This window comes from Corticium candelabrum, chromosome 5 (assembly GCF_963422355.1).
Source record: "Corticium candelabrum chromosome 5, ooCorCand1.1, whole genome shotgun sequence".
NCBI lineage: Eukaryota > Metazoa > Porifera > Homoscleromorpha > Homosclerophorida > Plakinidae > Corticium > Corticium candelabrum.
The window spans coordinates 6,856,488-6,878,402 of record NC_085089.1 but is presented as its reverse complement, the minus strand read 5'-3'; the positions used below and the strand labels follow the sequence as shown (position 1 = coordinate 6,878,402).

At 42.5% G+C, this 21,915-nt stretch overlaps 1 protein-coding gene across 1 annotated transcript; it reads left to right on the top strand.

Moving 5' to 3' along the window:
• The first annotated feature begins 813 nt into the window (after positions 1 to 813).
• On the top strand, positions 814 to 14,168 carry LOC134179651 (sacsin-like). The gene is made up of 2 exons (XM_062646586.1): positions 814 to 820; positions 954 to 14,168. The coding sequence occupies exons 1-2, from the start codon at positions 814 to 816 to the stop codon at positions 13,814 to 13,816; spliced, it is 12,870 nt and encodes a 4,289-aa protein (XP_062502570.1). The 3' UTR covers positions 13,817 to 14,168.
• Positions 14,169 to 21,915: the final 7,747 nt, after the last annotated feature.

Sequence of the window (21,915 nt, the reverse complement as noted above, 5' to 3'; positions counted from 1 at the left end):
GAGGAAGTGATAGGGCGTGGTGAGTAACTTTGCAGACTAGTGCGGCCTCAATTCGAGAGTAACCTTTATTTTCAACAAATCTCTTCAGCTGCGGCTTCTAAACGAGGGTGGCCACTATTCGAAGAAATACAGTATATTCTAAACCTAAACCGATTTCTTATTAGTTTGTAGTAGGTTTAGCCAAGTGTTTTACGTTTAACTATCATGTGACAGTAGCACGCTTGCTTAGATGGCTTCTGACAACATCGTTTTGATGATATTGACTATTTTGCTGGTATAGGATTGCCTTGAAAGATGTAGTGGTCATTAACTAAAGGAGAGAATCAGCAGCTACAGACAGAGAGAAGACGGTGTTCTTGGTCACTCGTGCAAATTCTTAGTAGTAGATGCTGAATCAGTGGCAAGAAACAGTTGCTCTGATTCGTCGACAGAGCAGCCCAGTACTTTAAAACGAGCTTTGCTCGCTGAATACTACAGTGGTCCAAGACTGTTTGTCTTGCACGTCCAGGATGTGCAAGTTTTTAGTGGGAACAGTCGCTTTCTTGAACTGGTTTAGTTTATAAACATGTTTAAGCTAAACTAGTTAAAGTGTAGCTAGTGGAAACACGGCCTTAGTGCTACTCCTGATAATGAAACTGGTGTGATGAAGTTTGTGACTGATATTTTGCAAACGAGGTTTTTGCAACTGCTTTTTTGTTATTCATTGGATGGTTGTCATCAAGCATAGAATGATATGGTCTCTGCCAGAATGTTGAGGGCGGGGTTAGGGTCTGGCTACGCGAGACTAAGAATGATAAGATTAATTGTTTCAGGATGGCAAGTGTGTAATTTGACACTAATATAGTGTACATTCTGAGAAGGTGAAGTATAAGTACCTGGAATTTTAGTGTGTTGACTTACTTGTAGTAACAGTGTGGCTGACAAATTTCAGTAATAGCATCTTTGTTTTGTAGACCTTCCTAGTGTTGTTAGTGGTAACACTGTTGGATTCTTTGATCCTCATCAGAAGCATTTTCAAGGTAAAACTGGGAGAAAATTTTCATTCAGTGATGCCAGAAATCCCAAATATGCTGAACAGTTTGGTCCATATAAAGTTCTTGGTTGTGATTTGTCACAATCTGAGTACAATGGTACGTTATTCAGATTCCCTTTACGTCAAGAACCGTCACCAGATCTGTCAGCCAATGTCGTTTCTTCACAAAGAATTCGTGATCTGTTTGAGTCATTTCAAGCTGATGCTCATCTTGTCTTGCTGTTTCTCAAGACAGTGGAAATGATATCCATCTATGAGTGGCTGCCTGGCAAACCAGCTGCTTGCGAAGTTTTTAAAGTGTGTTTGTCAGAAGCAGCAAGAGCAGTTGTTCATAGGGAAAGGGAAAGTATTTTGAGCAGTATATCAGCAGCAACTAGAGCTGATGGAAGAGTGAAATCAGGATTTGTTTTGTCTAGATGTTACCAGGCAAGTATTACGTGCACGTTGCAACAAGTTACTATCACTCAGCAATGGTTAGTTGAAAATTACATCAGCACAACGAATCCTGAAGTGCATTCGATGGCAGCCAAATTGGCACAAATTCCCTGGGTGGGACTTGCTGTCCCAATTGGTCGCAAAACCAAACATGGAGAAAACTTGGGAAGGATCTTCTGTTTTCTTCCATTGCCACCCAGTGATGATGCAGATAGTAATAGTGGTCTACCTGTACATGTTCATGGTTCATTCAGTGTGGCTGATAATCGCAGAAGCCTCAAATGGCCAGCAGAAGACAGAACAAAAGATGAGAAGGCAGAATGGAATCGTCTGCTAGTTGAGCAGTTGATAGCATTGGCTTACACCTCTCTGATTCAACATGCCATTGAACTCGATCGCGAAGTTGTTTCTGTGACAGACATTTATGCCATGTGGCCTGACATCGAGCATGTCCAGTATCATTGGTCACTGTATGTTGTGCCATCTCTTCTAAGCTCTCTTTCAAAGCTGAAAGTATTGCATGGTGAGAGTGCATCAGGGAACTTTTGGGAACGTGTTGGAGATGTGTTAGTTTGCAACAATTCTGGAAACACACTGAGTCTAGCTGAATCAGTTGCAATTGAAGAAATGAAGAGAATCGGTCACAAAGTTACATTTCCTGCTACCAATGTTGCATCTTGCTTAGCTAGAATAGAAAGTGACTATGGAGTGAGTTGCAAGCGAATATGTCCTGAGGTCATCAGAGTTGAACTGAAAAAAAGCAATCGTTATCAGAATATGCAACCACGCAATAAAATCCAACTGTTGAAGTATGTATTGAGTGATCGTAGGTTTAACAGTTTGGTTGGCTTACATCTACTACCATTAGCTGATAGGACATTCACATCATTCTCATATCAAGGTTATTCAGCAGCAGTATATCTTGAATCGTCATCATGTCCGAGGTCATTGTTTCCTGGTCAAGATGGAAAGTTCTTGGATCAGGATATTGATAGGGGTGTTTGTACCATCTTGAAAGAGGTTGCTACCACAAGTCATACACAACTGAAGAACATCCAACGTAGTGACGTTCCACCTCTCATATCAGAAGTGTTGTCATCAGTGTGGAGGCATGGGTGTGGAGCTGTGATTCCAAGACCTCATACTGTAAATAGAAGATTAACTGATGGCTGGCTAGAAGAATTGTGGGGTTGGATCAATCGAAACACGTTCAACATTCCACTAAGTAAGTTTGAGCACATGTACCTTGTTCCAGTTACTTCAACAAGTGGGGTGAAGAATCTCATGCAGCTTGCACCTCTTCCTGCACTTTTTGCTGAAGTACCTGGTGTCGACGTACGGATTAGCAAGGAGTTGGCAAAAGGATTGGAAAGTTTGGGTTGTACAGTTTTGTACCAACCGTCTAGCTACCTTGTGTCTTGCAGTCATGTATATAACTACATCTGCATGCCAGTGCAAATACTTACATGCATCTCTCGAGCAGGCGTTTCTTCTTCCAAGTACCAATCGTTGGCTCTTGCGCAGAAGCGTGAACTGCTGAGTGTTGTTTCTTCTGCTCTTCAAGTTTGCCATCCTTCACGTGCTGAAATCAATGTTCTAAAATCTCTTCCTGTGTTTCGTGTATGGGGTGGACAGAATCTTGTATCTTTGTCTCATTGCAGTCAAGTGGCTCCGGTTAACCTTGAGGAGACTCTTCCCATTGTTGCAAATCTGGTTGCCAGCCCTAATTTGGCGTCAAGGCAGATACTACAGTACTTTTCCAAGAACTTCAACTACTTTGAGCTTACCCTCGAAGAAGTTATGATCAAGTTTGTGTTTAATCAGTTTAATACATATTCTGTGGATGCCAAAGAGAATCTAATCAAGTTTTGTTTGGACAACATTTACATTATGAGCAGTGACGCTCGTCGGACTATAGCATCTCTTCCTTTTGTTCGAACTGGTGATGGTCAACTGAAAGCTCCTAATGCAGTTTTCAACCCAAGTGAGCGCCATGTTTCAGAGTTATATGGAGATCAGTGTGTCTTTGCTGTTGGCTCTTTTGCCACGAACAGCAAATATGGTAAATTGCTGCATCAATGTATTGGTCTTCGAAAATTGAGCGATATTAGTGCAAACGAACTGTACGTTTTGGCTGAACGTATTGCTGCAAAGAAAAGTAAGTCGATGGGAAAAACACTACTGGAAGTACTGCATACAGAGGATTGGGCTCAGCGACTCTTATTGGCACAAACATACAGACATGGTTGGGTGACGTGTTGGCAGGCGTTGGCTGCTGTAGACTGGATGCCAGTCATTGAACACAGTTCTTCTATTATGCCATTTGGTATGCCGTGGGCTAGTTCTAGTCCAACTTGCTTGCCTTGTCGTGTTGTTGTGCCTTCTGATGACCTCAGCTCAGAAAGGCTTCAGTTAACAGTTGGAACTCAGTTGGCTATCCTTGATTATGCATCGGTTATATCTCCAAGTATAGTCAAGTTTCTTTCATGCGCTTCTTTGAGTACCATGTATGAGGCAGTAATCAAACAACTAATTGTAGCTCACAAGCTGTGGAAAGCAAAATCAATTAAAGAAAGTGGGCGAGAAGAGTTTGATAGAATGCTTCAAGAAGTCTTCAGTACACTGGGATGTGCTTTCAGTAGCTCGTTTGCAACAGTTATTTTAGACGGTCTCAAGTCTGCACCCGCCGACTGGGTGTGGTTGAATGGATCACAAGGTTTTGTACGTTCTGAACAATTGGCTGTTTCCAGCACTTTTCCTGTTCCACTAGAGCCATGGCTTTGTGAAATTGGGCATTATCCTCATTTGAATGCTTGTAGTACACTTCTCAAGAAAAGTGGAATGAAATCAAAGTTTGAAAAAGAAGACATTCTGTGTGTTTTACCTTCAATGAAAGCGTTTTATGATAGTTCTACCATCCAAGTGGAGCCCAAGAAGATGGGACGCGACTTAGAACTGACAATAGCAATTCTCAACTGGTTGACTAGAGATGGATCAATCCTTTCGCGGAACCTGCAACAAAACCTGCTTGTTCCCGTGGACAGGGAAGACAATGTTCTAGAATTGTGTCCTTGCTCAGAATTGATGTATTGTGATGCTGAATGTCTTCGTCGTAGTGATGACTTAGAAGTTGCAGATTATCGTCTTATTCACAAGCAGGTATCTTCTGATACTGCTTACAAATTAGGTGTGCCATCTCTTAGCAATCGTCTGGCTCCATCCGAAGAGCTACCTTTCGAACAGTTGGGACCCCACGAGTCACTGACTCTAAGACTGAAGAATATTTTGAAAGAATACAAAGACGACGCTGGAATATTCAAAGAATTGCTTCAAAATGCTGATGACGCTGAAGCAACGAGCGTCAAGTTTCTTGTAGATTGGAGAGAACACGATCAATTTAGAAGTTCATTGCTTGCTCCAGGAATGAGCAAATGCCAGGGACCTGCCTTGTGGGCTTTCAACGACTCTGTGTTCTCTGACGAGGATTTCGTCAATATCTCAAAGTTGGCTGCTGCTACAAAACAGTCCAAACTAGAAAAGATTGGACGATTTGGATTGGGTTTTACATCTGTCTATCATATAACTGACGTGCCTAGTTTTGTCAGTCGTCGATATGTGGTTATATTTGATCCTCACAAGAGTCATCTCGGAAATCACATCAGAAACCCGTCTCAACCTGGTATCAAAATTGACTTTGTACAAAGACCCATTGGCCAGCGCTTTAAAGATCAATTTCAGCCTTATGTTGACGTCTTTGGGTGCAACTTGGTAGAACGCGCTGAGTTTAATGGAACTCTATTTCGTTTTCCTTTTCGGACTAACGAGCAAGCTGCTGTGAATGAAATAAAGAATGAAGCCTATGATGAAGATCGAGTTAAAGCGTCATTGCGAGCATTGCAAGAAGTGTGCGGAAAGCTGCTAATTTTCCTTCAACATGTCAAGTCGGTTGAAGTGTTCGAATTGAAGTCAGACGCAATCAGTCCTTCAGACATGAGACAGATTTTGTCTGTCCAAGCAGGAGCAGAGGCATCTAGCAGTCTTTTGTCTCATCAGGAATTGTTGACGTCCGTATGTAGACAAGTAGAACGAGGACGTTTTGAAAATACTGCTGGTTGTTCGTCAACTTGTGCAATCAAATGGCGTAACTTTCATACAGACGAGGTGCATAGTGCAAACTGGTTGGTGTGCTCAGAAGGCGGCAAAGGTGATGCATTTCAATTTTCGATGAAACATGGTGGTCGTGAACGTGGATTTGTTCCGTTTGCTGGCGTTGCAGTTGAATTGCAGGCGGATTGTCTACCTTGTGCTATAGATGGAGAAACGTTCTGTTTTCTCCCTCTTTCAGAAAGAACGGGTTTGTCTTTACACGTAAATGGCACGTTTGCTGTACTATCTAACCGTCGGGGTATCTGGTGGCACGGCACAGAGGAAACACGAGTCGGAGGCAAAACAGATGTCGAAGCAGCGTGGAACGAGAAGCTGATCAATGATTGTCTGATTCAGTCTTACATCTCCATGTTGAAGTCTTTGTCTGAGTTACTAGAATGCAGAGAGGAGTCTGATGTTAATTCATTTCGTTATTACAATTTGTGGCCCAATCAAGCGAATCGTCGTCATGCTGCCTGGCACACTTTAGCTGATCAGTTCTATGAGGAAGTTGTGAAAGGAAGTGAGAGAATATTTTGTAGCACAAGCAATAATGGTTTTAAGTGGATTTCTTTGCGTGATTGTGTGATTTTGTCCAATTCTGTGTGGAAAGTTTTGCCACACGCACAGCCAATTATGAAACAAGTTTGTCCAAGGTACGTAGAGTTGCCAAATCATGTGTTGGAAGGTCTTCACAAAGCAAACTATAGGACAATGCAAAGTCTAACTGTTGATGAAGAGAATTTTGTTTCACAATGGTTTGCACCTCACTTACAAGAATTGGATTTTCAGATTAGGGACGATTTGTTGAAGACTCTGTTGACCCGTGTCTTCATCAGTGATCATCTTATTCCATGTTTGAGAAGCTTAGCTTTGTTTCCTTGTAGTCCGGATGGGCAAGTGCTACGTGTTGCATCAGCTATGATTGATCCCAAGTGTGTGGAATCCGAGTTATTTGAGGAAGATGAACGTAGGTTTCCAGTGAAGGGATTGTGTGAGAGAGACGAGTTAACTGGTGGTTTAAGGAAATTAGGAATGAGATCTACCGGATGTTTTACTTGGAATGACGTCGTAGAGAGAAGTGCAACTGTGGAATCATTAGAGAGAGATAATCATGAACGAGCGAAGCGGAGAATCGGAGCTCTGATCAAGCTTATGACTAAGTTGTGTGGGAATCAGGAGACGTGTTCAGATACGCAATTGACCCATGTTAGAAATACACGATTTCTGTTCGTAGAGGGATGTCCGAGTGATTACCCAATAGCCTGGTACGCGGATCAACATCCTAATCAGAAACTAGTTACTCCTACAGAAGGTTATAGTTGGAAGTGCAGATACATAGTCGGCTCTCAAGCATTTATTATTGACGATTTTCTTCAAATTTCTTCTTCTGCAGTGGGGACTGTGCTAGGTATCAGGTCTTTACCTCCTTTGTCAATGTTGGTCAAACAATTGGATATGCTCATTAGCGATCTACATGATTCGTCGGAGTTCATAAAAGCCATTGACAAATTGTATAAAGAATTGCAGCGCAGACACAAGGATAACGAAGCAGAGGCGATTGTGCGTGCACTGCAGGACAAGGCGTGGATTGTTGTTGGAGGTTACGCAATGAAGTCGTGTCAGTTGGCTTTTCAGTGGAGTAAAAGCGCGCCACCTTACCTTTCTAAGGTTCCTAGTGAACTTTCATATATGAAGAAATTGCTGGAAGCTACTGGAGTGCGAACAACGTTTCAACCCAGAGATTTTGTTGTTGCATTGCAGCAAATTTATGAAAAAGTGAGAGGAGAACGGTTGCCGCTGTCACTCGTCAAGTACGTTAAACAGCTTTTTATTCCTGAGTTTAGTGACATGAGTGAGTTGGAGACATTTAGAGGAAGTTTGGAGGTTCCTCTCTTATCTAAAGACGAGCGTTTAATTCCAGCTTCTCGGTTGGCATACAATGATGCTCCTTGGATGGATCATGCGCTAACAGAAATGCACGTGTACGTGCACAAGTGTGTGCCTCGCGCCACCGCAGAAGGGCTCGGAGTAAAATTAGTGAGAGAGAAATTGCTTGACGGTTTTGCTCGAGATATACCCGGCAGGCCATTTGGTCAGAGTGAGCCTCTTACCAAGCGTCTTCAAAACATTTTAGAAGGCTATCCAGCTGACGACGGGATACTGAAAGAACTTGTGCAAAACGCTGACGATGCCAAGGCGACTGAAATACATATTATTTTCGATCAAAGGCAACACAAGACGAAACGTATATTTACGGATAAGTGGAAGACATTACAAGGTCCTGCCATCTGTGTGTATAACAATCGACCGTTTACGGATGCAGACATCGAAGGAATTCAGAATCTTGGGAGAGGTAGTAAAGGTGATGATCCATCACTTACTGGGCAATATGGAATAGGTTTCAATGCTGTCTATCATTTGACTGATTGCCCATCTTTTCTTTCTGACAACAAGACATTTTGTGTGTTGGATCCTCATTGTCGTTATGCTCTTGGAGCAACTAAAGAGAAACCTGGAAGATTGTATGATACAAATGAGACATTTTGGAGTCAGTTTTGTGATATTTGGGATTGCTACAAATCATTTGATGAAATAACATTGGAAGGTGGCACTCTGTTTAGGTTGCCGTTACGAACAAAGGAAGTGGCAGAACAGTCGCTTATTAGTCAATACGTATGCGACGGTAAACGTGTAGAGACGATGATGGACGTGTTTATGCAAAGCGCACCGAGCATGTTACTGTTTCTCAATAATGTTACTTGTATCAAGATGACTTCCATCTCTGCAACTTCTAAAGTCACTAGGTTATGTGAGGTAAAAGCTAATCTTTCTTCTGAGGCTGAAGACGAACGTCGGAGAATGTCGACGGTAATAGCAGAGAGTAAAGATAAGGCAACAGCCGACATCTCCCACGATGCTGCGTTTTACGAAATCAATATACACACGTCTGTGAAGGATCCCCACGTTTTTTCTAAACGAAACGCAGCAATGGAAGTCCGGTGGTTAGTTCATCATTCCATTGGAGTACCACATCATGACGACTTCAAGGCTATTGGAGAAGGCAGTAGGATGGCATTGCTGCCTCGTGTAGGAATAGCTGCTCCTATAGGACAGAATCTTGCACTTTCACAGACAAATTTGTTTTGTTTTTTACCTCTTCCGGTGTGCTGGAATCTTCCTGTTCAGATAAACGGTCATTTTGCTTTGGATTCAACGAGACGTGATTTGTGGTCTGATTCTGGACGCTCGGTTGGGTCGCCTAGGCAGAAATGGAACAAAGATCTTATTAAATTTGTGTTGGCTCCAGCATACGCTCGATTTTTGTTAAAAGCTCGAGACTACGTGGCTTTGAATGAAGGTGACGCCTACACATACGCATGTTTGCGCAAGGATCTGGAATGGTTCCATCACTTGCTACCCATGAATCTTGGTAATTGTACTGAAGGTTCCTATGTGGATTTGCTACGTAAGGAATTGTGCGTGTACCTTTTCGAACACAATTGCCCTCTTCTACCTTACACCGGACAGCCTGCATATTCTTTTTGTGAATATATGACGATAGCGGTTGAAGATGAGAAGAAGAGTTTGAAGGAGATTTTTCCAACAGAGGCTAACGATGATAAAATCATGTTTGTCAAGTGGCTTGAAATTGGTAAGAAAACGGACGTTGGTTTGTTGACAGGGTACTTTTCCCGTTGGATGTTCAAAACTGAATATGATTATGCACTTGAATTAATTTTATTGCGATGTGGGTTTCCTCTCGTCCTTTCACCGTATTTTTTGCATGGTGCCATTCTGAATGCTAAGGAGGACGCAAGTGTTGAGTTTGTGAACTGTGAAGCAGTTCGTCTGTTTTTGAAAAGTCACGGAACTGCTGGTTCCTGCTGTCTCCTTCAACTTGGAAGTCTAGAAGAAACAATTTTGAAGAGTTACAGTGCTGCGGAATTGTTACTTTATTATGTGGTGAAACCGACTGAGCCTGACGCGACTAGTGATGCGAATTGTGAGAAAAGATATCTAGATCTGAGTGGTCTTCCTCTTCTTGTTACTGCTGATGGGAAATTGCGAGAGTTTTCAACGTCTTCGCCTGTACTTGTCTCTCGTTATAGTGATCTGTTACCTAGGTCGCTTGATCTGTTTGTGCATGGTCAACTCATCAGTACGTTACAAAGTTTGCAAGATCCCGTTTTGAAGAAACTAAGCCCAAGTGATTTGGCTGAGTATTTGCCAACTCAAGGCGTGTTTCCTCCTGACTGGTTGGTTAGTGATCAATACAAAGAGTGGAATCAAGCCGTTGGTCCAGATAAGAAGTGGATCAGTACGTTGTGGTCTTATTTAATGGAAGGGACAAATTTGAGCGACTTCATTGAGTGTTTGAAAGATTTACCGATTATTTCGGCGGGCAATGGTAGTCTCTTGGTTCCGTTCTGTTTGTCAAACACTGTATTTTGGTCACTGCAAAGGAAACCGCCTAGACCGTTTACAGACGTGTGTCAATCTTTGTTGAAAGTTGGTGCTGTCGAAGTGGGCGATTTTATTAGAGAGACATACAGATTTGCATCAGAGCAATCAGAGAAACTAGTACAACAATTTGCAGATATTGACAATGTCGACTCTGTTGTGAAAGCTGTCCGATATCTGTTTAATAATCGATGTCGTGAAGCAACTTCAGTGATTGATGCAGAGACAATCCTCAAGTATTTTCAGAGCAATATCAACTCTATGAACTCGTTCGGTTTTGATGAACTAAGAAAGACGCCTTTGTTTGAGACGTTAGAAGGTAACCTGGTGTCCGTACCAACAGACCGTGATGCGTGCACTTTGCCAATAGATTTGATCTCTGCTGGAAGTGATATATGGATGTCAAAAGCATCATGTACTTTCCTCAAGTACAAGATTGTACTTAACTATCTCTACAGCAAAATCGGTTTGCACAGAAAGGAAGCAGTTGATATCTACGTTGATTACATTTTACCTTGCTTTTATCTTATGTCTCAAAGCGTTCGTGTAGAACATCTTGTTTCACTGATGAAGCTATCTGGCGATAAAAATACTGATCTTATTATAACTTTACGCGATACACCTTGCTTTGACCTACAAGGTGTACCTAGCAAAGTTGCAGACTTTTATCATCCTTCTGTTCAAGTTTTTGTTATGATGATACCGAAAGAGAAGTTTCCTCCTACACCTCCAGAGTCTATTCTTTCTTTAGAGGATGTCTGGCAATGGTTACAGTTTCTTGTCAAATTAGGACTGAGGACTGTTTGTTCTACTGCAGAATTCTTACAGTTTGCAGAGTTATTAGAGAACGAAACGTTAACTTGGAAATTTACAGGAAAGGAACCGATCAACTACCAGAAATGGAGGATGAAATCTGATGTGATGGTGGCTCATCTTGCTGACAGTATGGAGAAGTTTTGGAAAGACAAATTCTTGGCAAATGTCGCCAAGATTCGGTTTATTTCGTCGGTTGCAGTTAACAGGAAGCTGGAAGAACTTGCTTTGCCGTTCTACAAACGTGACAAGGTATCTAACTACGCAACCAGCTATAGGGAAGGAGTCAAATTTACTTTAGACAATGAAAAACTTTGTTGGACTGCAGAGGCTTTGGTGAGCAAACCTCGTTTGGTGTATCATGTCAAAAATTTTGACGTTCTTTGCCTAGATCTTGGTATTCGAAAGGCTCCCAGTGTTACATCGGTGCTCACTCATTTGAGCTGTCTGATTGAGACAGTAAGACGAAACATTCAACCCGAGAAAGAGACACGAAAGGAAACTGTTTTATGTATGGTAGACATTTTGTCGTCGATATTCCGTCATCTGGCTAAGTTTATTCCCACTTCTGGAACACAGCTGTTGCCTTTCACTGATCTGCGTAATAGTGAATGTTTTACAAACAATCTTAACACTGACGCTCGAAACATAGTCGAGCTCTTAACTGCAAGTCAATGTATCTTCTTGCCTGATCAACAGTTGTTTGTCAAACCTTATCAAGTGGTTATTTCTACTGGTAGCACATTTCATCCTTATCTTTTTCGCTGTCCTCGTTATTTGGTAGCTTACGAGCATTTGCTGAAACGAATTGGAGTGGATGAAGAAGTACGGGTATTTCATTGTGCTAGGATTTTGGAGGCAATTCATGAACGGTATCAAGACAGTGAGGTCAACTTACCCGGAGATGTACAGATGTTGAAGCCTCTTGTAAAACTGTTGTTTACGACGCTAAAGTCCGAAGTGTCTCTTAAGACGATTTCTCCAGTCGACATTGAGAAGGCTCTTCAACCGCTTTTTTTGCCAAGTCGTGAGATGGTACTAACGTTATCCGAAAGGCTTGTATATTTGGATCTCTTTCATCTGGAGAAACATGTTGATGGTCTTCCCTTTCTGTTCTTGATAGACCTTAGACTTTGTGGTCTCTCGTCTCTCTCTAAAGAGACTGTCGATCTTCTTCCAGAAACACTAAGACTGCGCAATCTGTCACAGTTGACTGAAGAAATTTTGGATCCCGAGTGCTGTTTGAGTGTTCTAGACGAGTGCGCAGAAGAGGACGTAAGCGCTGTGGCCGCCCGGTATGAAGCTCATTTGACTTCTAGCTACTTTGTTCATGGAGTTCGCAGTATTTACATTTGGTCCAGAAATGAGCCGACGATTCCGGAAACGTTGGAACGCGGTCTCGATTTACTTAAGAATCATTTTCATGTTAAGTGTGTGCCAGAGATTCGGACTTGCTTACGTACAACAGACGGCAAGGTAATAAAGCTGGAGGGTAGCCGGAAGTGCTGCTTTCTTGAACGATCGCGTTCAGAAGCCACTTTGTATGTTGAAGCAAATTCATTAATGGAGAAAGGGAGCATTAAACTGGTTGCCTTGATTGTTTCTGAGCTGCAGATATTACTTCAAACTGAACTCCCTGAAATGAAGTTGCTCGTTATTGTATCTTGCCAACATCCACATTTAATACCAGACTTCCTGACGGATGTCGGCATTCCTTACGAATGTAATCTTGAAGATTTTGAAGATAGTCCACTCTGTTTTTCGTTTCACCCCGGTATGGAAGTCATTCCCGACCATCTTGCACTTCTCCGTCAATCACCTCTCGGTTACAGGTTCAACATAGACGAGTGGGTAGCGTACGAGCTAGACGACGACCGTTTTGTTTATGCCGTCATTCTTTATAGAGCATGCAGCGACGACGAGACGGAGTCGGAGCTGCTTACTCACTATGGCATTGATATGGGAAAAGAAGAACCCGTTGTGGTTAGCGTGCTTTCACTGTATGCCATTGTCTTAGAGACAAAGTTAAATGACGGAGTTAGTATGGTTTTGAGGGACGATTCTCAACCAAGTAATGACTCCGCTGTGGATTCTGAAATTCCACAAACGCTGCAAGACAAGAAGGATTTGGTCCGTCGACAATTGGAAGAGATATGGAAACTTTCCGAGTCTGATAGAAAAAGGGCAATTCGACGAATGTACCTAGAGTGGCATCCTGACAAGACGGACGATCCGGATGCGGAAGAGGTGTTCAAGTTTTTGTTGAACGAAATCGAACGTCTTGAGAGAGGAGGCGATATTTCTTCTGAAGGTGGCTCTCCTTTCTGGGGTGGTTCGTATCGTGCGCACTACCCAACTTGGAACTCCTACGCCAGAAGACACCGCAGACGTTTCCGGTCGTCTCGTTCACGCAGCCGCAACCAAACATTTCCAAGCTATCATCCTAACTCTAGTCATCGTCAGAGTTTCAACAACTTTGGTTATAGTGAGACAGATTTATCTCCTAACAGACATGTAGGTGTCATGTTTGTGGAACAAGCCGAGGCAGATCTCAGCGTCGCGGAGACATTGATTTCTTCGTGGTCCGACGACGCACGTAGGTACGCTGCCGTTTGCTTTTTCTGCCACGAAGTGGTAGAAAAAGCCTTGAAAGGACTGCTGTATATCCGTCAGGGCATTCCAGCGGATCGTCGGCGAAAAAACAATATTGGCTTCTTTTTGGGAGCCGGCGACTTACCCGGATGTCCTAGTAGTCTGAAACGGTATGCTGTAATGGTTGACGACAATTACTACGTTGACACCCGCTATCCAGACTCGAAAAATTGTGTTCCCGCTAGCGCCTACTCTCGCCAAGACGCGGAACATGCTCTAGAGGGAGCCAGAGGAGTAATGAAAGATACGAGAACATGCGTTAGCCGTTGGTAACGCGTCAATTCGAACCTGGTGGAGACCTTTGGAGTAGCAAATGTTTCTACAAGTTTAGTATTTTTAGTGATTCTTATATACGTACACAGTGCGTCGGTCAGGTTTGAGTGTTTGTTACGAGTAGACGCGTTAGTGTTAAATGTGCGTATATCTATCGAACTTGACTGCAGACATGCTGCTGGTTGTTGCTCTCGATTGGATTTTGGCATGTTTGCGTCCTTACATTCTGTTTATGCTGTGATTTCTTGGATGTTGTATTACAACTTTGCTATTCACAATGCTATAAGTGAAAGGAGTACTGTAGCTTTGATTTGCTCGCTCATCTGGGACAGTTTAAGTAATGTTTGTTTATAGCAGATGCGTGAAAGCGTGCGCGCGCGGTGTGTATGGCATGCATACAGTTTAGAGAGGGTACTTAGGTAAGATCTGTTTTGTATGACGACCTACACTCTAAAATTGACTTGTTTACACGGAGCGGCGGAGCGACACGCAAGTTTGGGGGAGGTATGAAAGGACATTAGAGTACATGAACCATAGTGAGCTTTTAATATAGGCATTCCTGTCGGGAAGCGTTGTTTTACAGGGCCACTGACACGCAAAAATCGAAAATTATATTTTAAATTTTTATGTGGTAGTTCTAAAGGTGTACATATACCGGGAAAAATATTTTTATATTTTTAATAGCAAGGTTTCTATAAGAAAATTGCGCCATAATGTGCTTCCGGTTGATCGCATCCGGTTTCTAGCAGTGATTTGGGGCGTGACGTAAAAGTGAGAACTGATATCGCGTTAGCGCAAAACCTAAAGGAAATAGGTAACGCGCAATATTCGAGCGTATGCTACGGCGATAATGGTCAGAAGCTGTGTGGCAGCTGGGTGCTATAATACCCTGAAAGAAGGTGTGAGGCTTGTCCGGTTTCCAAAGACCACGAACAAAGACGAGAGTGGGCAGAACAAGTCAAGATCGCTGGGAAGCCCCAAGTGGTTTTTTCCGTCTTGTGTACTCGTTATTTTGGAGCAGACAGCTTTGAAGATGAGCCAGAATTGTGCGGGCAATTTATTTTGGGCTACCGGGAGCCAAAATTGAGCCGAATGCCGTGCATACTGATTGATCATGAGACAGTGTCTAGTCTCGGAAAACTGGGCAGTTAGAAACACCAACAAAGATGAGATTGGCATACAAAAAACGTGAAAGAAAGATAGCAGGTTGTATTTAGACTTTAGAGAAGTGTACATATAGTGATGAATTAATTAAATTGATTAAAACAACGAGCCACTGAACAATTTATCTATGGTGTACAGAATCTGCTGACAAGAGGCATAACAGCCAGTTTACACCATCTTGCTAATTGATGGTAAGAAGTATATCTGTCTAGCTCCTGTGCAGCACAGAAATGCATCGTTGAAGTCAGCTGCAGCATTGTTGGTAAAATTAAATTGTTTCTCGCTGAGAATCAGTTTCATGCTATAGTCCTGCTGTATGCAGTCTGCAGAACCCACACATCTAAGCAGACGCCAGAGAATCCTGAGTGTTCAGTGATATTGCTTCCGAGTATGTCCTGGCAACACCCACAATGATGACCAAAGGTCGGCAACCACAACTAGATACACCTAAACAAATTTCCACTACATACATGACTTGCAGATCATCTTAGATTGTTTAATACCACGATAAATCAAGTAGTCGTTCGTTTTGCTAGTCTTCCGATTTTACCAGCGATGGCGTCTCACTGCATGGAGTAACGAAAATTCAAATAATTTTTCCCAAAAATTTTCTTCGCAGTTGTTGATCGTCAAGTTGTGGGAATTTTCCTCTCAGACCTCAACTCCGCCGCCACCATTACCGGAAACACATCGGTGCTTGGTATTGATTCAGAGACGGATCCAGAAGTGCTCTTGCCAGGGAGAAAGCATTGATGGTCCAGTTTCGTCAGACAACAGTTTATGTTTTCTATGTTAGACACGTGCATGTGATTCTTCGAATCTAACAACTTTTGGTATAATGACACTTCGGATTAAAAACATTATTCTATGTATTTCATTAGCTAAAACACCAGTTCGCATTTAGTGCAGAATTTCTGGTAGAGTTTATGCAGTTGATACTAGGTTCTAACGTCTCCCTTCTCTGTTTCATCTTCTGTTTCGGCTCATGCCGAATTGACCAACACTAGCAGAACCTTAATGTTAAGTTAATTGACGTCTTTTGTATGAACGTACTTCAGACCCAGGAAGATCATTCTTTGTTGTAGCATTTTCTACACTAGCTAAAGACCTGATTTATATTTTCTAGAGACGGCGAAGCACACGTGCAGTGATCCCGTTCACATTTACAACTGGTACGTAATCTAGGTCGCAGGTCGCGCAAAATCTTCAAATAGATAGGCTGCATGTTGGAAATCATGTAATGTATATTACAACTCTACATCCTCTTCTTGATTGCATTTGTTCAGACATTTAGAAAACAGCACGCGAGTGTTTTACTGGATTATTCTTGTAAAATATTTCTGACAAATGATCGGTACACTCATCGTTGGTCGTCTCGCGGAAACGCCGTCACGGATTATCAGTCAATTTCTTGTAAAGCGTTAGTATTTACAGCTTGTTTGTTAGGAACGTCACCTTCCTAGTACAGGCACATGTACACACACGCATAGACACATCACAAAACAAAGCACACAGGCTGGCAGGCAAATAAGTAGTCAAATGCAGATATCTATTTTACATGTATATGTCTTGTTAGTATGCTAATTAATTAACCAACATTAATTAAGTTAATTATAGATACGTGATGTCAGTCCTACTTGCCGCATGTGCAGTGTAGGCCTGGAAACAGTCGACTACAATGTGGCAGGCTGTAGTGCTTTTGCACCGACGGACAACACTGATCGATACAATCAGGTGGCCTCCATCATTCACTGGGATGTTTGTCGCCATTTTGGGGTTTCAGTGGAGAGCAGATGGTACCGGCATCATCCTGATAGGCTGTGGAGACGGATGACATTGCTATGATGTGGAATACCACCATCCCCACTGCCAGGAAGATAAAAGCCAATCGTCCAGACATCTGTCTCAGAAATAAGAAGACAAGCTGTTGTCTTCTTATTGATATCAGCTGTCCTGCTGATGGCAACATTGGCAAGAAACATGCTGAGAAGTTGGCGAAGAACAGCGACTTGCGAGTGGAGATAAGGCGCATGTGGCATTGTCGAACACTGGTGGTTCCGGTGGTCTTGGGAGCTTTGGGCACAGTGCACACAGGTATCTAGATTGCACGGTGGCTGGACATTATTCCAGGTCATCACAACCTGCAGCACTTACAGAAAACAGTGCTTCTGTGATCTACTCGGATCCTTCGTAAAGCCATGTCTTCATTGTAGACAGCCGTTATGGTCTAAGTACTTGTGAAGCAGGGTTTGCTTTCGGTACTTGTAATAGACTTTACAAACCAGACTGATCTGGTTGAGCACGACACATTGAAATGCATACATAATAACGTAAAGGAAGCAATTGACGAAACGGAGTTTATATTAACCAGACTGCCTAAAGACTAGAAGTATCACCAGACCGAGAACGTATGTTGAAGTACGTGTTTTGGCATGCAAAGAAGTCTTTGATATCAATAACTAAGTTTAGGCGAGTAGATATCTTACAGGTGAGTAGATATTTTACGAAGTAAGAGAGGAAATATCTAATGTGACGGTTTTGCTGTGCAGTGTAACGATAATTTGTTAAGAAAATGTCAGGTGACTGGGAGAAGTATGTTGTTCCTAATTTTGCTGACCTGGTGAGACTGTTGCAGCCATCGATCATTGCTTTTGGATCATCTACGAGCAGCTAGACTAGTTAGTCAAGAAGAAATGTCTGAATTAGGGTTTGAGCAAACTGATCACGTTCAAGAAAGTTGCTAAACGAATTCCTACCACGGAAGGGACCAATTGCAAACGCTTGAAAAGTTCTGTGACACTCCGGAAAATGAAGGACAAGAACATGTTGCTGAACTAATTCAGGGTAATCGATCAGGCGCGCAGGCAGCAAGCAGGCGCAGATCCGTGAAAAGACGACGAAGTCCTTCAAATGTTGCCGAGCGATTCAGAAACGATTCAAAGTTGGCGATGTCGACATTCTGCTTTAGAGAGGCCCCGCGAGTCTGTATTACGTAGTAATGTGTCGTAGATTTTTTGGTGTGGAAGAAGACGAATCCTCTCTATGCTACAGCAACGTAAGGACAAAACTTACTAGTTTGATTCTCACAGGCGTTGAACCAGACTTAGTTGAGAGATATTGATCTAGGATGATTGGTTGTATCGTCGCATTACTTGAAGCTGATGATAGTAGGAAAGGGATCCGGAAACTAGACGTTCATCCTGGATCTTCAGTTATTGTCTTTCGTTTCAGGTTTGAGATATACCTTCAGTTTGTTTGTGCACTGGGTGGTACGGCGTAATGTACACAATGCTTGGTACTCTGTTACGAGAATTGTCCAAACCTAGAGTCAGCTGATTTTAGAATTGGTGCTCTTCCACCTATTGACTTGTTCATAAGTGAGGAAGTACTGTCTTGTCTTAATTAAATTGCAGATTTTTGTCTTTTTGGTGACCAACGTTTCTGTCTCTTTTCTAGACTTTGAGACTTTTTGTTGGCAGGAAAAGTATTGATGTTCCAATTTCACTTGCTGTGACTCAGGAAACGAAAGGTTAGGTCGCCAACTAAAATTATCATCTGCTGCATCGATAACTAAAGTCTAAACACTTGTACACTTTACAGACTTGTCTAGGTATGATCAATTTCTGCAACTCTAGTGCATATCATATTCTAAATCAAGGTTCTCTCTATTGCAGCGAAACAACACGATCTCTATAGTGGTCCAGTACAAGAAAGAGCGTTGGTTTCATTACCGGTACCATTAAATCTAACTGATGAAGCATACGATTCTTCTTCTGGTAGGACTTATTGTCTATGAAGTTATTGCATGATAATCGTTGTATGTCTATGTTTGCTACTGAATATAACCGAAAGACAAACACCAGAGATCTAGGCTAACAGTGTGCGTTGCAGGATGGAAATGACAGTATTATTTGGTGCATTTTAATTCAGTATCAAATATACTTAAAAGCATGCAGGCTGTAAGTCAAAGCTGCTTTTCTTGTGTCAGACACATTGACAGGACCGTAAAACTGATTAGTGATCACTAGTGCAATCAATACAGACACTCGAGGAAGAACTGCTAATAGACAGTAAAGTTGCATTCTAGAAACAATGTTGAGTCGTAAAAGTTTGCCTAGTGTTCTTGTCTGTGAGTACGTACGCTCCTTTGCAGCGCTAGAAGTTTGCACGGTTTGGTATACACTATGGACAACTGTGTCTAGAAAGGGTTAAAATTAAAACAAACCTGTTCTTTCTATCTTAATTATCATAGTGTTGGCAACATGTAGACGAAAGCAAGATCTAGCAAGCAACATCTTGCATATACGTCAACAACAGGGAAACGAATTGGTAGTTGTGTTCTACTAGTAGTTGATACCTTTAGTTAAGTCACGTGCATGACAAGCAATGTTCCTGCATATGTTGCACAGCGCACAAACCTCTTTGACTAGAGATATTTAGAGTTGAAGGATGGAAATTGATGTTTGACAAATTACTGGCTGAGCTAGTTCTTTTGACATGCGCGCGCGCGCGCGCGCGCACACACACACACACACACACACACACACACACACACACACACACACACACACACACACTCACCTGTTACTTACGACTACAGTGACGAATTTATGTACCACTAAAACAACTTTCCATTTATCAAAATACGAATCCATGGTCTTCATAGCTAATTGCTACTTACTCATGCAGCAAAGCATGGTGGACTTTTACCAAGTGGAAGACAAGGCACAGCGGAGTGACCGCCCCTTGCATTTTTGTATGCTGGGACAACCCTGCTACGTTTAAAAATTCTTTTAGACTGACAGGTGTACAGTGGGCTGCTAATTAACACCAGCGATATGATATAATTACATCAACTGGCATGGTAATTAACACCAACCCTGCATTCTAACTGTCCCTTTCAGGGTTTTCGCTAAAGATTTTTGGGAGCGTGGCGGGATGGGCAGGTCCACGACACTTGCAGTTTGCTCTAATTAGGTTCGGACATGTGCACTGGAGCCGATCTCAAGTGATGTAGACTTTTTCGTTGCCCTTCAACTTTGATCGCCAGTAAGCCCTTCTTAGCAATGTTTATAGATTGTGCTATCTATCAAAGAAACAAGTATCTTTGATAGATAGTGGTGGTGGTGGTGGTGGTGGTGGTGGTGGTGGTGGTGGTGGTGGTGGTGGTGGTGGTGGTGGTGGTGTGTGTGTGTGTGTGTGTGTGTGTGTGTGTGTGTGTGTGTGTGTGTGTGTGTGTGTGTGTGTGTGTGTGTGTGTGTGTGTGTGTGTGTGTGTGTGTGTGTGTGTGTGTGTGTGTGACTATCATGGGATATCATTGCTCAGTATTCCCGGGAAAGTCCTTGCCAATATTCTGTTAGGTCGGCTGAAACCAGTGATAGAACCTTCTCTTTTAGAAGAGCAATGCGGTTTTGTCCTCAGAGGGGAACAATTGACCAGATTTGGGTACTTTGACAAGTCATTGAGAAGGCCGTAGAGCACAGAGCAAACTTACATATTTGTTTTATTGACCTCTCAAAAGCATTTGACTCTGTACCAAGACATGCCCTCACCAAAATTCTCAAAGATTCTCGCACAGAAGATGAAGTGGTTAGATTGATTGTTGACCTGCACGATGGTGTTGTGCGAAATTGGGAGGAAATCTCTTCAAGGTTTGAAGTAACCACAGGTGTCCGTCAAGGGTGTGTGATGTCTCCAGTCTTGTTCAGTCTGTTTATGGACAGAATTATGTGTGAGACTCTCGACAAGTTTGAGGGTGGTGGCATTGAGATTGCTTACAGAACAGATGGTGGCCTGTTCATGAATTATCGTGTAAAACCTGATGGGACACATAAGATCAAAGCTCCCATGTATGCCGATGATTTTTCCCTACTAGGTACGTCAAGTAGTGAGTTGCAACAGATGGTGAATGCTTTCCATGATACATGTATGAAATGGGGTATGCGGATCAACACTGACAAAACTAAGATCCTGAGTATCGTTGCTGAAGAAGCAAACATCTCGATTGCTGGCCGTGTTCTGGAGAATGTTTCTGAATTCTGCTATTTGGGCAGCATTGTGACTAAGTCAGGGGATTGTCACTTAGAGGTTGTTGAACGCATTCAGAAAGCTAGCAGGACATTCTGTTCTTGGAAACGTAGAGTGTTCACAAACCGAGGATTTAGCAAGAACACAAAACTGAGAGTCTTTAGGTCACTAGTGATGCCAGTTTTACTGTATGGTTGTGAGACTTGGGCAATCACTCAAGTAGATATTCGAAGATTGAACACTTTTCATATGCGCTGTATTAGATCTATCTTGGGTGTATCAAGACTAAACAAGATAAGAAATTCTTTCAATTTGAAATCTGCTAAGGAAGATCCAATTGAGCGTCAAATTCAACATCAAAGATTGCAGTGGCTTGAACATTTACAACGAATGAACATCTCTTGTCCACAAAAGTTGTTGCTGAGAAGCAAGTTACATAATGTGAAATGCCCTCAGCATGGTCCAAAGAACAGGTGGATTGATACCATTCAACGATACCTGGTGTCACTGAATATTGACCTGTCACAAGCCAATGACCGCTCTTCTTGGCGAATACTTCTGCGATGCCGAAGCCCATAGTGGGTATGGTGGAATTCCAGGTTCCAGGTGTGTGTGTGTGTGTGTGTGTGTGTGTGTGTGTGTGTGTGTGTGTGTGTGTGTGTGTGTGTGTGTGTGTGTGTGTGTGTGTGTGTGTGTGTGTGTGTGTGTGTGTGTGTGTGTGTGTGTGTGTGTGTGCAATGTGCCAAGTGTCATCGGTGGCTGAGAAGTAGGGGTGGACTGGCAGTACATAAATGTTTAGATGTGTCTTATTCTTTCTCTTTGACTGTCATCATCATCTATTCGGTCATCATCACTTGCCTCCACTGACTGTACTTCAAGTCGGATACCAGAGCCTGACAGGACATGCT